This window comes from Scyliorhinus canicula, chromosome 1 (assembly GCF_902713615.1).
Source record: "Scyliorhinus canicula chromosome 1, sScyCan1.1, whole genome shotgun sequence".
In the NCBI taxonomy this organism is placed as follows: Eukaryota; Metazoa; Chordata; class Chondrichthyes; order Carcharhiniformes; family Scyliorhinidae; genus Scyliorhinus; species Scyliorhinus canicula.
In genome coordinates, this window is record NC_052146.1 from 142,688,260 (window position 1) to 142,701,509 (window position 13,250).

General features: G+C 46.6%; 1 protein-coding gene across 1 annotated transcript in view; it reads right to left on the minus strand.

The window, feature by feature from the left end:
• The window catches only part of csmd2 (CUB and Sushi multiple domains 2), a 2,254,685-nt gene that overhangs the window by 79,673 nt on the left and 2,161,762 nt on the right, over positions 1-13,250 (minus strand). Inside the window, exon 57 of the mRNA XM_038801178.1 lies at positions 10,052-10,234. Coding sequence (XP_038657106.1) covers positions 10,052-10,234 — 183 coding nt within the window. The remainder of the gene's footprint in view (positions 1-10,051; positions 10,235-13,250) is intronic.

The window sequence follows — 13,250 nt, forward strand, 5'->3', positions numbered from 1 at the left end:
GATACGGCCCCCCCACACCTCCGGGTCAGAGACCTCCAGTGGCCACGCCGTGCTCCATTGCAAACTCAGCCCACGGACCCGGACAGCCGAAATAGTGCCCCCGATTGGCCGCTCGCCCGACTGGGAACGCCTGCACACAGAGCCCCCAGTCCCGAACTCCACGAGTACCCCATTTTTTTGGGGGCCGGAGAATCGCGGAACCTGCGCCAGTCCCTATTTCGTACGGGAAATCAGTCTCCGCCCCATCACCGAACGCAATTTCGGCATCGGGGTGCGGAGAATCCAGCCCCGTGTAGTTAATTAATTTTATAGCCAGCTCTATATTACAGTTGATAATAAAATTTGCATGAGTTTATTTCTTTATACACTTGAATCTTATGTTTCCTTATGGATTGCCATAAAACATTACATGAGTGGATTTTCAATTCCTCAGTTCAGAAAAAATTGGATGCCAGATGAACATGCAGTAAGTAATTGAATGGTTTCACGATGATTGCTAGATTCTGGAACAGATAGGGTAATTAACCTTAACTTACACACTGTTTCTGCATCAGTATGACATTTCAGTTTAGCACTAACGTTGGCTTCTCAGTGTGGCTGTATGCATGATGCTATATTGTGGACAATCTTGTCGTTCTGTAGACTCACTATAATTGGTTTGAGGCTGAGGATTGGTGCTGGAAACTTTAACCTCATTAATTTGTATAGGTTTCAACTCGGGCCCTAGACTACTGTTACTATTCTTTATTAATAAAAGCAAAAATTGCTAGAAAAATGTAACAGATGAGACAGGATCTGTGCAGAAAGAAGTGGGTCAAATTCTCCCAGTCCCGTAGAGAAACCGGAATGGAGATTGGACCAGGAGCAAAATGAAAGAACCGCTGATGGGTGTGATTTCATAATGTCAACCTGTCTCCGAGCAACATTGCCAGAGACGGGGTCAGACTGGCGCTGGTCGCCTGCCCAGGGTGCTGCAGTAAATCAGATTCAATTCAATTAAGTGCCTGCATAGGGGGGAAATTGGTGATGCCACGTCTTCTCCATCGGCGGACAAGCCCCACCCAGCCATTACTGGGAGATGGTCTCCAGATGGCAGGCCGGGGATCTATGATGTCTCCGTTAGATGCCCCTCCCTGGATGCACAGTGATCAGACGGCCACAGTCACTTCGACAGACTATCCTATGGAAGAGTTTCCCTTCCACCTTGTTGGCTGGACAGCTGCCATACTTGCTTTCAAGAATCTTATAACTTTTAAGAATCTTCTAATTCTTCAGAGGGCTCCTCTATCTGGAGGCACCCTCGCATTCTCCTATCTACATCAGCATGTTTATCTGTCCCAGTGGAGCTGCTGGCCTAATATTGCTGTGCTCCCCTATTGTGTCTCCCTTTTCACTGGTCTATCACCACTTTAAATGGGTTGGGGTCTGGAAGTGGCTTCTTCATTGATCACCGCCCAGAAGATCATTAGCAATGTTCTGCCATGGCAGAACTTGTGGGAAAATTCAGCCACTGTTTCAGAATAATGGCCTTTTTTCAGAATTGGAAAAGGTTACAGACCAAGTATAGAAGCAGAGAAAGTGGGAGTGGAGAAGTGAAGGTATGTGATGTGGCGAAAGACAGGAGAAATTAAATGACCACAAGAATGATGGCGCAAGGCAATAATGGATGATACTGGGATGAGTAAAGGCACAAGGAGAAAAATAGAGAGCAATGCAGATGAGAAAGATAGAAAAGACACATGGAACTTGTTGGAATGAAGAGTAGAACTTCTTCAAGATGGGAATTCATGGTCAAGAGATGTGGCCTGACCTACTGAAAATTTTGAGAATTTGATCTAGATCTTGGTGTGCAGGGGACAATTTCAAAGTTTGCGGATGACACAAAATTTGGACGTTTTGTCAACTGTGAAGCCGACAGTGTAAAACTTCAAAAGGGTGTAGACAAGTTGGTGAAGTGAGCAGCTAAGTGGCAGATGAAGTTCAATGCGAAGAAGTGTGAGGTGATGCATTTTGGTAGGAAGAACATGGCGAGACAATATGAAATAAGGGGTAAAATTCTGAAGGGGGTTCTGGATCAGAAGGATCTGCATGTATATATGCATAGGTCTTTGAAGGTGGCAGGACAGGTAGAGAGAGCAGTTAACAAAACATTTGGTATTTTGGGCTTCATTAACAAAGTGTAAGAGCAAGGCGGTTAGGCTGAACTAATGCAAGACACTAATCCGACCTCAGCTGGAATATTGTGTACAATTCTGGGTGCCACGCTATAGGAAGGATGTGAACGCATTGGAGAGAATCCAGAAGAGGTTTACAAGAATGGTTCCAGGGATGAGAAACTTCAGTTAGGAAAATAGATTGGAGAGATTGGGACTATTCTCCTTGGAGAGATGAAGGCTGAGAGGAGATTTATAGAGATGTTAAAAATCATGAGGGGGCTGTACAGAGTAGATAGGAAGAAACTGTTCCAGCTTGGAAAAGGATCAAGAGTGAAAGGGCACAGATTTAAAGTGATTCACAAAAGAAGTACATATAATATGAGGAAAAATTTTTCCACACAGCGAGTGGTTCAGGTCTGGAATGCACTACCTGGAAGAGTATTGGAGGCAGGTTTAATCAACGCACTACCTGGAAGTGTAGTGGAGGCAAGTTTAATCGATGCACTACCTGGCAGAGTATTGGAGGCAGGTTTAATCGACGCACTTGAGGGCATTAGATGATTATTTGAATAGAAATAATGTGCAGGGGTAAGAGGAAAGGCAGGGAAATGGCACTAAGTCATGATGCAGACATAATGGGCCAAACGGCCTTCTTCTGCGCTGTAACTATTCTGTGGTTATTCCAGATTTCCAGCATCTGCAGTATTCTGTATTTGTATTGCACCACTTTATAGTTTTGTTTAATTATTTTGTGGATAGAACGTGATTCATGGGAAAGAGGATCAAAACATGAGAGAACAGAGTCTAAATCTTCATTTTTATTATAGGACTGGATGTTATGCTCCCCCACCCCGTTCCCTGTGTGGCATGATTTCCGGTGACGGATGTGACTATTCACTAGCCTCTTCCGGTTCCGATGATGTCTACAGTAATTTCCATTGTTCAGACTGCCTGGAAACCCACCATGGGGGTGTTACCATCGAGGAATCCAAAGATCCCACCGGCATGAAGGGCCGGAAAATTCAGCTCATAGTCTCTGGTTTGGCCAGGAAAACTATGCAATTACACAACTTCTCAAACGGGATTTTCAAAATTCCTCCTGCTGGCATTGTTTATAGTGTACGTATATAATATCGCACCTGAGCATACACATAAAAGGAAATAATAAGGTCATGGTTCACTGTCTTGTATCTTTCCTGAACCAATTCAATCCAAGGTATTCCCATAAATGTGTTCATCGGGTCCTTTTGGAGGGAACAAATTTTAACTGGATCTTGTCTTGATAACACAATTTTCCCACTCTTCGATATTTTGCGATCTCTGATCTGACTGTAGAGCACTTTTGTCTTCTTTGCTTTGACTAGACTTGCCTTTCAAACTCAGCTGGTGTGTCCTTTTCTCGAGCATGGGAACAAGCATTATGATTCCAGTTTCCTTTTACAGGATAATTTGGTGTCAACATGCTGTGTGATTGAGATGATGAGTATTTTTGTTGTATTTTTCCCTTTGGGTTTGAACCTTTCACCCTCACTCTGATTTGGTGAAATTCTGGCTGTCTCAAGATAGAATTCTCCACTGGTTGGGGCAACTCATCCTCATTTTAACAGCAGTTGTGCCAATATGGTCACAGAGGTACAAGACTTGTTATCAGTGCTGACAATATTATTCTTGGCTGTCTTTCATAACTCTACTAAAATATAGCCATTTCCATGTTAACAATGCCAAGTACAAGTCATTTCCGTTATTGCTGTCACCCCTCTTTTAAATCCATCTTTGAGCGACTTCACAATGTTTTCTACCAACCATTGTGATCAATTAACTTGCTGCACTTCTTGTAATCTTGCCAAGCAAAGATGGGTTCCCAAATGAGACACCACTGTTTGTGATGTATGATCGAATATCATCAGTTGCTTCATCAATGACCTTCCCTCTATTGTGACGGCAGAAATGGGACTTCGTTCTAAATTTTAGAGTACCCAATTATTTTTTTTTCCAATTAAGGGGCAATTTAGCGTGGCCAGTCTACCTAACCTGCACATCTTTGGGTTGTGGGAGTGAAACCCACGCAGACACGGTGAGAATGTGCAAACCCCACACAGACAGTGACCCAGAGCTGGGATTCGAACCCGGGTCCTCAACGCCGTAGTCCCAGTGCTAACCATTGTGCTGCCTAGAAATGGGACTATTTGCTGATGGTTTTACAGTGTTCATAATATTTATAATTCCTCAGTTAATGCAGCGCTCTGCACCCACTTGCAAGGACCTGGACAATATCCAGGCTTAGGCTAATAAGTGCCAAGCAACATTCGCGCCATATAAGTCCCAAGCAAAGACCAATCTCTCAAGTGATAGCCCATCCACCCTCCCTTGACATTTGATAGTCTTGCCATAGCTGAATCTCCTATTATGAATATCTACTGACCAGTAAATCAACTGGCTGAATCACGCAATGTAGTTTAGAGGCTGAGGGCAGGGCTCCCATTATCAGGGCGAGATGGGGGTCAGAGACCTGCACTGTGCGGGAAACATTCAATCATTGTGTTCTTCCCCAGGGTAGTGAATTAATGAACAGGGGGTGGCCTCTTGATGCTGGAGGGCCAATCAGAAGTCTTCCTAGCTTGAAATGAGCAGCAGGCTGTGAAGGCAGCAAACTAAGGAAGAAGGAGACATCTTGGGCGGGATTCTCCGACCCCCCCACCGGGTCGGAGAATCGCCGGGAGTCGGCGTGAATCCCGCCCCCACCGTCCTCCAAATTATCGGCCCCCCAAAAATCAGCCCGGCGTGAATTGTGCCTCCCGCCTTGGAGAATGGCCGGCAGCGTGACTCAATGGGCCCCGGGGCTGCCCGAATTCTCCGGCCCGCGGAAGTCCCACCCGTTTTTTGCCAGTCCCGCCGGTGTCAATTGGAGTAGGTCCCTTACTGGTGGGACCTGGTGGCGCGGGCGGCCTCCGGAGTTCTTCGGGGGGCGCGGGGGGATCTGGCCCCAGGAGGTGCCCCAACAGTGGCCTGGCCCGCGATCGGGGCCCACCGATCCGCCAGCGGGCCTGTGCCGTGGTGGCACTCTATTGTTCCACACCGGCAGCTGTAGCAGTCCGCCATTGCCGGTGTGGAAACAAAGCCCTCTGCGCATGCGCGGGAATGATGCCAGCACACGCTGACGCTCCCGCGCATGCGCCAACTCGCGCCGGCCGGCAGAGGCCCTTCGGCGCCGGTTGGCATGGCGCCAAACCCCTTTCCCACTGGCCGGTGGGGCGCAAACCACTCTGGGGCGGGCCTAGCCCCTGAAGGTGCGGAGGACTTTGGGGCGGCCCAACACCGGAGTGGTTCACGCCAGTCCGTCCCACTGGAGTTGCCTGCCCCGCCGATTATGGCAGAATCCTGCCCCTTCTCTGCTTTTTAAAAATAAGTTTATAATAAAAATTAGATGATGCAGTCAGGCCACCATTGGGGGGGTGGGAGCCACTACAGAGTAACTAGTGGCTGCTGCAGCAGCCAAGCAGGTAGAGAAGGCCTCCAGGCACCTAAGCTCTCCCCGGCTACCTGAGGGAACTTGGGAGGTCGACTGGAAAATCGTTACAAGATGCAATGCAGAATCACAGCAAGACATCTTTGGCAGCACCTACCAAACCTGTGACCATCACCACCGAAAACTATTTGAGCAAAAGGTGCATTAGAACACTATTACCTCAGGGATCCCTCTAAGTTACCCATTGTTCCTCACTTGGTGATATGTTTTTATCCTTGTCGCTGTGTCATGTTCCTAGCTGACAGAAGCACCATCACTCATGGGCTGCAGTAGTTTAAGAAGGCTACCCACCACCACTTTCTCAGGGCAACTCATGACAGACAATAATGGCTGGCAGAGCCAGATTTATTTTCTCGTCGTGTTATGAGAATGAACAAGGAAAATGCTGTCCTTGCATTTTGTTATCTTTTTAATTACGAGCTTGGCTTTTATTGAACCGCCACGAGACTCATCACTTTGAATCCTAATTATTCCCTCTACAGATAATGAAATTACCTCCTGTCAGCCAAAAGTGAAGCTTGTGCCTCGATGCTGTAAATTATTAGAAAGTATTTACAAGAACCAGCCCCAATGATCCATGCAGATGTTTATATTTCACACAAGCCTCCTCCCATCTTTCTTCATCTCATCCCAGAAACATTATAGTCTTTCACCTTCATGTTCTTATCCAGTGTTTCACAGAAATCACAGAATCCCTACAGTGCAGGAGGCCATTCGCCAATTGTGTCTGCACCGACCCACTGAAAGAACACCCTACCTAGGCCCACTCCCCTGCAACTCCATAACCCAGTAACGCCACCTAACCTTTGGACACTAAGAGGCAATTTAGCCTGGCCAATCCACATTCCTCGAATGTAACAATGATAGTACCTTTAAAAACCAGCATCATATCATCCGCTACTCAGCATTTCCAACTCCTCCAAAAGACTACACCTCACTCTTCAACAAAGCAAACATGTTCCTTTTTAGTGTCGCTGCCTTTCCCTGTGCCAGTTATTTTTTTATTGGAGACTATTTTGTTTACCACTTTCCTATTTGCTCTCTTGAATTGGAGTCTATGGAGGTGATTTTCTGTCCTGTCCCACCAAAGGCACCCCCAAAGCAACCCCCTTAGCGGGTTCCGCAGCAGCCGGGCCGGCAAGCCACACAAAATGCTGTGCAAGTAGGCGGGACCAGAAGATCCCACTGGGTGGTATTTTACACTCAGAAATCTGTCCCATGAGCGGGATTCTCTGGTCTCGTCCGCGGCCGGACCTGGTGCGAGTGAGAACGGAAAATTTGCGTTCTGACCAAAACTCAATTTGCTGTCGGTAACACTGGAAAATCCCAGCCACGAGCAAGGAGAGGGAATTTTGCCCTATTACTTCCTTCTCCTACCTACCCCAACTTCCACATGCACTAATAGTGATTTCCCAAATCTGTTCCAATACTTGGCTTGTACACGAACAGATCAATGATACAGTAGCATTCAAAGTATTTCTACAACACATTTGCACAGAGATGGAATACTTTTGATTAGATCAAAGAAGATCTTCTGTCACAAATCAGGACATTAATATTGCAAAACTGACATGTAGAACGTAGAACATACAGTGCAGAAGGAGGCCATTCGGCCCATTGAGTCTGCACTGTAGCCACCTAAGATGGACACTGGGCTACAAAATGGAGAACTGCTAAGGCTGCAGGGAAAAATAGTCTTAGCAAGGACAAGCAGTTTGCAGAAGACTAATTAGCATTCTGCACGTACAGAAACCAGTTTGTGGCCAGGTGCAGAGTTTCAGCCAAAGGTGTAAATGGCAACAAGATCTACATAGTAATGAGGTGATCCAGATCCAGACCCCGCACAATAGAAACATTTAAGTATGAATGGATACTTTTGAGAAGACGCCCAGACAGAACGGCACCACAGTATCCAACACAAAGAACCATAGGGACAGCCCACCCATCGAGGGACGAACCTCAGATTGGGGGGTTTAGAAGCTATCAATTGGGAAAGGCCCAATCGATACATGGCAGGTAAAAGGCCCGCCCCGAAGGGGCACGGACTTCTAGGGACTATAAAAGTAGACCCCGCACATGGTTCGGTCTGTTTGGCTCCGGCTCTCTGTTTTTGGCTCCGGCTCTCTGTTTTGTCGCTCCGGCTCCGCTTTGCTGATACATCGCATCCTGACTCCAGTTCCATCACCAGCCGTTGAGCCATCAGCCATCGAACTGTAAGTGCCAATACAACGATCGCTACGTGATCCAGACCTTGCTAGATCCTGACAACTTTAAGTACCTGAGAGTTGCAGACCAAGAAGGGGACGAAGGCCTTGCTCCCTGACCTTGCCTGTTCCTGTCTAGATAAGTATTTTAGTTATTTAGTATTAGAAGTAAGTTAGTCTCTTTAGCGTATGCATGTGTATTTATTATATTTGTCATAATACATATCAATCGTTTGGACTTACTAATCGGTGTACAGATTTATTACTTTGAACCTGACCTTGATATACTTGTGAGGTGTCTAAATACGGCACCTGGCGACTCCTGAGCATAATTACATACACAGAGCCATAGTAGTGTTAAGCACACGGCCTTTAAACGGAGGCGTGTTAATACACTCCAGTAAAACGAGCAACAGCACCGACCCACTTAAGCCCTCACTTCCACCCTATCCCCGTCACCCAATAACCCCTCCTAACCTTTTAGGCCACGAAGGGCAATTTATCATGGCAAGTACACCTAACCTGCACGTCTTTGGACTGTGGGAGGAAACCGGAGCACCCAGAGGAAACCCACGCAGACATGGGGAGAACGTGCAGACTCCGCACAGACAGTGATCCAGCTGGGAATCGAATTTGGGATCCTCACGCTGTGAAGCCACAGTGCTGGTCACTTATGCTGCCGTGTTGCCCGCATGTGTTCCTGTCTGCATGTGTTCCGGACAATTAGTTACATAGGGAGTTCAAACTCACTGAGGAAGTTCAATAAAAAGTATTTTTCAATTCCATTAATGATGTATTTATAATACTCAGATTGAGTGTGAAAAGAGACAATGGCCACCCTTTCTTTGCATGCTGACAGAGAGATAGGATAAAGTGTGTAACTAAAGCATTTTATCCAACAATCTAATCCCTGCCAGTTCCAAAGTGGTTCATTTGGGTTCAGGTTATTTCCACTGTCCATTATTTTTCATACTTGAGCTGAAATTAAATTTAGCATCAAATCTACTGCAGGCTATCTTCCAATTTAACTCCTCCATTGAGACCAGTAATGTGAAGGACAGTTAATAACCAGATTACAGGGCCGGGGATTCAGATTAATCCAATATATTTAGATCATCCTTTTAATCAGCCACTCTTTGGTCATCAACCCTCCTTAACCATGCTTTAATCAGCACCGCTTAGCTATATCTTTAATCAACTCCTCTTTATAGGATTTGTTAAAGAGGGACTGATTAAAAATATAATTAATCAACTCATTGAACCAAATCGTTGATTAATCCATTTTAAACATTATCTCTGATCAAACTCTCTTTAACCACCCCTTTATGAACCCCTCAATAATCATTGTGCAAATATTCTCACCATAAATGACACAAATGTCTGATAAAATCAAATCCGAGCTTGTGAAAGTAGATTTCTTAAAAAGCATCTTCCTATTTTAATAATGTCTAAAAATGTCTAAAAATATAGTCAAGCAGATGGAGAGAACTCTAATGCAGATAAAATATAGTGTTGTGGGGGCCCGTTGTAAGACATTTCGGCTATTGCAACAATATAATACACCATGGAAGGGAAATTTCAGCGTGTTAGATTGTCATTGACCAATAGCCGCAAGTAAACTACTTAAACCTATTTAATGCCATCTTCAAAGGAACATCGTGGGTTGGATTCTCTGGTCCCCCTGCCGCGTGTTTCTCGGCAATGTGCCGTTCGGTGGCAGCGGGATTCTCTCTTCCTGCCATTTACCAATGGAATTTCCCATTGAAGTCACTCTGCGCTGCTGGAAAACCCATGGGCGGCGTGCAGTGCCAGAGGGAAAAGATAATCCGGACAACGTGACAATTCCGATCCTTAAAACACAGCATCAGTGTCTTGTAACAAATGCATTGGCTCATATTTGATTTGTGACAATAAGAGGCATTACCTGCCCGTAAACTGCCAAGCAGCTTAATTGGCTTTCAAGACAATATGCCGGACAACGTGCTCCCTTTATAAAGTATGAAATTAATTTGAAAAGTTTGGCTTAATATTAAATAGCTCAAAAAAAACTTTTAGTTAATGCACCATTTGCTCAAAAGCTGATTGGAACTATTTGCCTTGCAATATCATGAGTTACTATTTAGGTTCCTTAGCTGTGCTGTGCTGAGACCTAGTGAATCATGTACCTTGACATTCTGGCTGGATCCCAGTCCAAGTTCCACTTGGTTGGCAGACACGTTCCGAAGGTCCTTTAAGTACATGGCCGGCTTCACAGGTGAATTGAAGTAAGCTCTTCACTCGAAAATCCTTGCCCAAACGAATGCCGTGTGCTGGGATTCCTGGGTCACCGCAATATCCAAGATTATCACCTGAAATGCAAAGGTGCACAAAAGCATTCTAACTCTTCAAATATAAGATGATCAGATCATGACTGGATTGTCAATGAAAAAAATCAGAATTATCAAAGCAGCCTCATTTAAGATACTTTAAAAAAATTATCTGGAAGTTAGGGAATAGATGAATTGTCACCCAAACGATGGAATACGATCACTCATTTGAAATCATTCCTAATAATTCTAACATATATTGATAGGTCCACTACAATGCTGTTTGATGTTGTCAGAGACATGGGCCATGATTCTCCCGATTGGAGAGGGGGCAGCATGGTAGCATAGTGGTTAGCACAGTTGCTTCACAGCTCCAGAGTCCCAGGTTCGATTCCCGGCTTGGGTCACTGTCTGTGTGGAGTCTGCACTTCTCCCCATGTGTGCGTGGGTTTCCTCTGGGTGCTCCAGTTTCCTCCCACAGACCAAAAATCTGCAGGTTTGGTGGATTGGCCATTCTAAATTACCCTTAGCGTCCAAAAAAGTTAGGTTGGGTTACTGGGATAAATAGGGGATGGGACGGAGGCATGGGACTGAGATCGGGTGCTCTTTCCAAGGGCCGGTGCAGACTCAATGGGCTGAATGGCCTCCTTCTGCACTGTAAATTCTATGATTCTCTGACTAAGTCCTCCCACCAGCAGTAAAGCAAGTGATTCCCGTTGGCTCTAGGAACAACTTGACATGCCATTCAATAGCACACTGGGGTTCACGCTGGACCTGAGAGGGGTGGGATCTAATCTTCCTGTAGGGTTTTGCTCCTCATGATCAGAGCCTCAAAATGCCCCTGTAGCACACCACCACCCTATAACCCCTCCCCCACCTAATGGCTGCAAAACCATCCCCCAGTATCACCCATCAAAAGAGAAATAGCTGGAAAATCTCAGCAGGTCTGGCAGTATCTGTAAGGAGTGAAAAGAATAATTTCGAATCCAGATGACCCTTTGTCAAAGCGAAAAGGCACAGAAAGTGGGAGATATTTATACTGTTGGGTGAGGAAATGAAAGAGTAGGGTGATCATTGCTCGGCACAACATCGAGGGCCGAAGGGCCTGTTCTGTGCTGTACTGTTCTATGTTCTATTAGTCATATCCACAGAAACCAAGCAAAAAGAGTGCTAATGACAGTCCCCAAAGAGAATCAAAGGTATGAAAAGCCAAACAGCAAAGAAACTAAAATCAGACGGTAAGCTGTGAGAGATGGAGATGTGGATGGGGGGGGGGGGGGGGGGGGGGGGGGGGGGGGGGGGGGGGGGGGGTCATGGGTGGGAGAGAGGTAAAATAAGAAAAAGGGGGGCAGGGGAAGCAAAAGGGAGAAAAGGTAAGGAAAGGGGGCATAAGATAGGGGGAAAGAGTGGGGGAAAATATATAAAAAGAAAGACAAGGAAAAAAATTGTAAAAAGCAGTCATGGGGCGGGATTCTCCGTAAACCGGCGGGGCGGGCCATTCCGGCGCCGAGGAGTGGCATGAACCATTCCGATGTTGGGCCTCCCCGAAGGTGCGAATGCTCCACATCTTCAGGGGCTAGGCCAGCGCCGGAGTGTTTGGCGTGCGCCAGCCGACGCAGAAGGGCTTGGTGCCACGCAAACCTACGCCAAAGGGCCTCTGCCGGCCGGCACGCATTGGCACATGCGCGGGAGCGCCAGCGTGTGCTGGTATCATCCCAGCGCATGAGCAGGGGGGTTCTTCTCCGCACTGGCCATGGCGGATGTTGACAGCGGCCAGTGCGGATGGAGAGTGCCCCTACGGCACAGGCCCGCCCGCGGATTGGTGGCCCTGATCGCGGACCAGGCCACCGTGGGGGCAGCCCCCTGGGCCAGATCCCTCCGCACCCCCCCCCCCCCCCCGAGAACTCTGCAGGCTGCACATGGAGCCAGGTCCCGCCGATAAGGACCTGTTGTGATTTACGCTGGCGGGACCTGCCGTAAACGGATGGCCACTCGGCCCATTGTGGGCCGGAGAATCGCCGGAGGGGCCGCTGTCAGCAGCCGCCGACTGGCGCACTGTGATTCCTGGCCCCGACAAAACCCCGGAGCTGGAGAATTCGGCAGCAGGCGGGGGCGGGATTCACGCCACCCCCCTGTGATTCTCCGACCCGGTGGGAGAAGTCGGAGAATCACACCCAAGATCTTTTGATTTCAGATTCTAACCTCTGCAGTAATTTGCTTCTACCACCCATCAGCCTCTCCCCTCATTCCCCATCCTCACCAGCCCCAACCCGCCCTTCAAGCCCACTATTCCCTCCCCTCTGGCCCCTCCCCTTGGTTGTACCATCCTGGAACCTGGCACTCCAAGGGTGGCAAGGGAGTGAGTACCCTCCCTAAAATTGCCTCCAAAGTGCTGAGGGGAGTCATTCATGGTATCGGTGGGCTTGTTCTATGTTGGAGGGACTCAGGTCCTGGGTCTTCACTTGATTAGTGGCCGTTTGGCTGCTCTTTTCATCTGCATCCTTTGAACTCTTTAAAAGTCTTTCAGTATCTTAACAAAAAATTTTTTTAATTTAGGGTACCCAATTCTTTTTTTTTTCAAATCAGGGGCAATTTAACATGGTCAATCCACCTAACTTGCACATCTTTGGGTTGTGGAGGTGAAACCCACGCGGACACAGAGATAATGTGCAAACTCCACACTACATCAATATCTTAAAATTAAAGTCCTCTGACAATAAAATGAAAGTCTCCCCACAATTACTCCTAAATCCTTTAAACAGTCTGTCAGTATGTCAAAAATACATTTCTCTCATAATAAAGTGAAGGTGTTACCATCTGAACCCTTAAACCCTTCAAACAGTCTATCAGTGTGCCAAGTTCAAACATCTGTGAGATGAAGTTAAAATTATCCTTTTTAATGTGGTGAAAACTTTTGAACTGGTTTCGCACAGTTAATTTCTTTGCTCCTTAAAGTATTGAAGCCTATTTGTATGCTTAGAAGCCTAAAAACTTTGAACTGCATTTTTACATTCAATTTCCTAGACAATTGCCTTTTACGAGCTTCAGATTCAGGCAG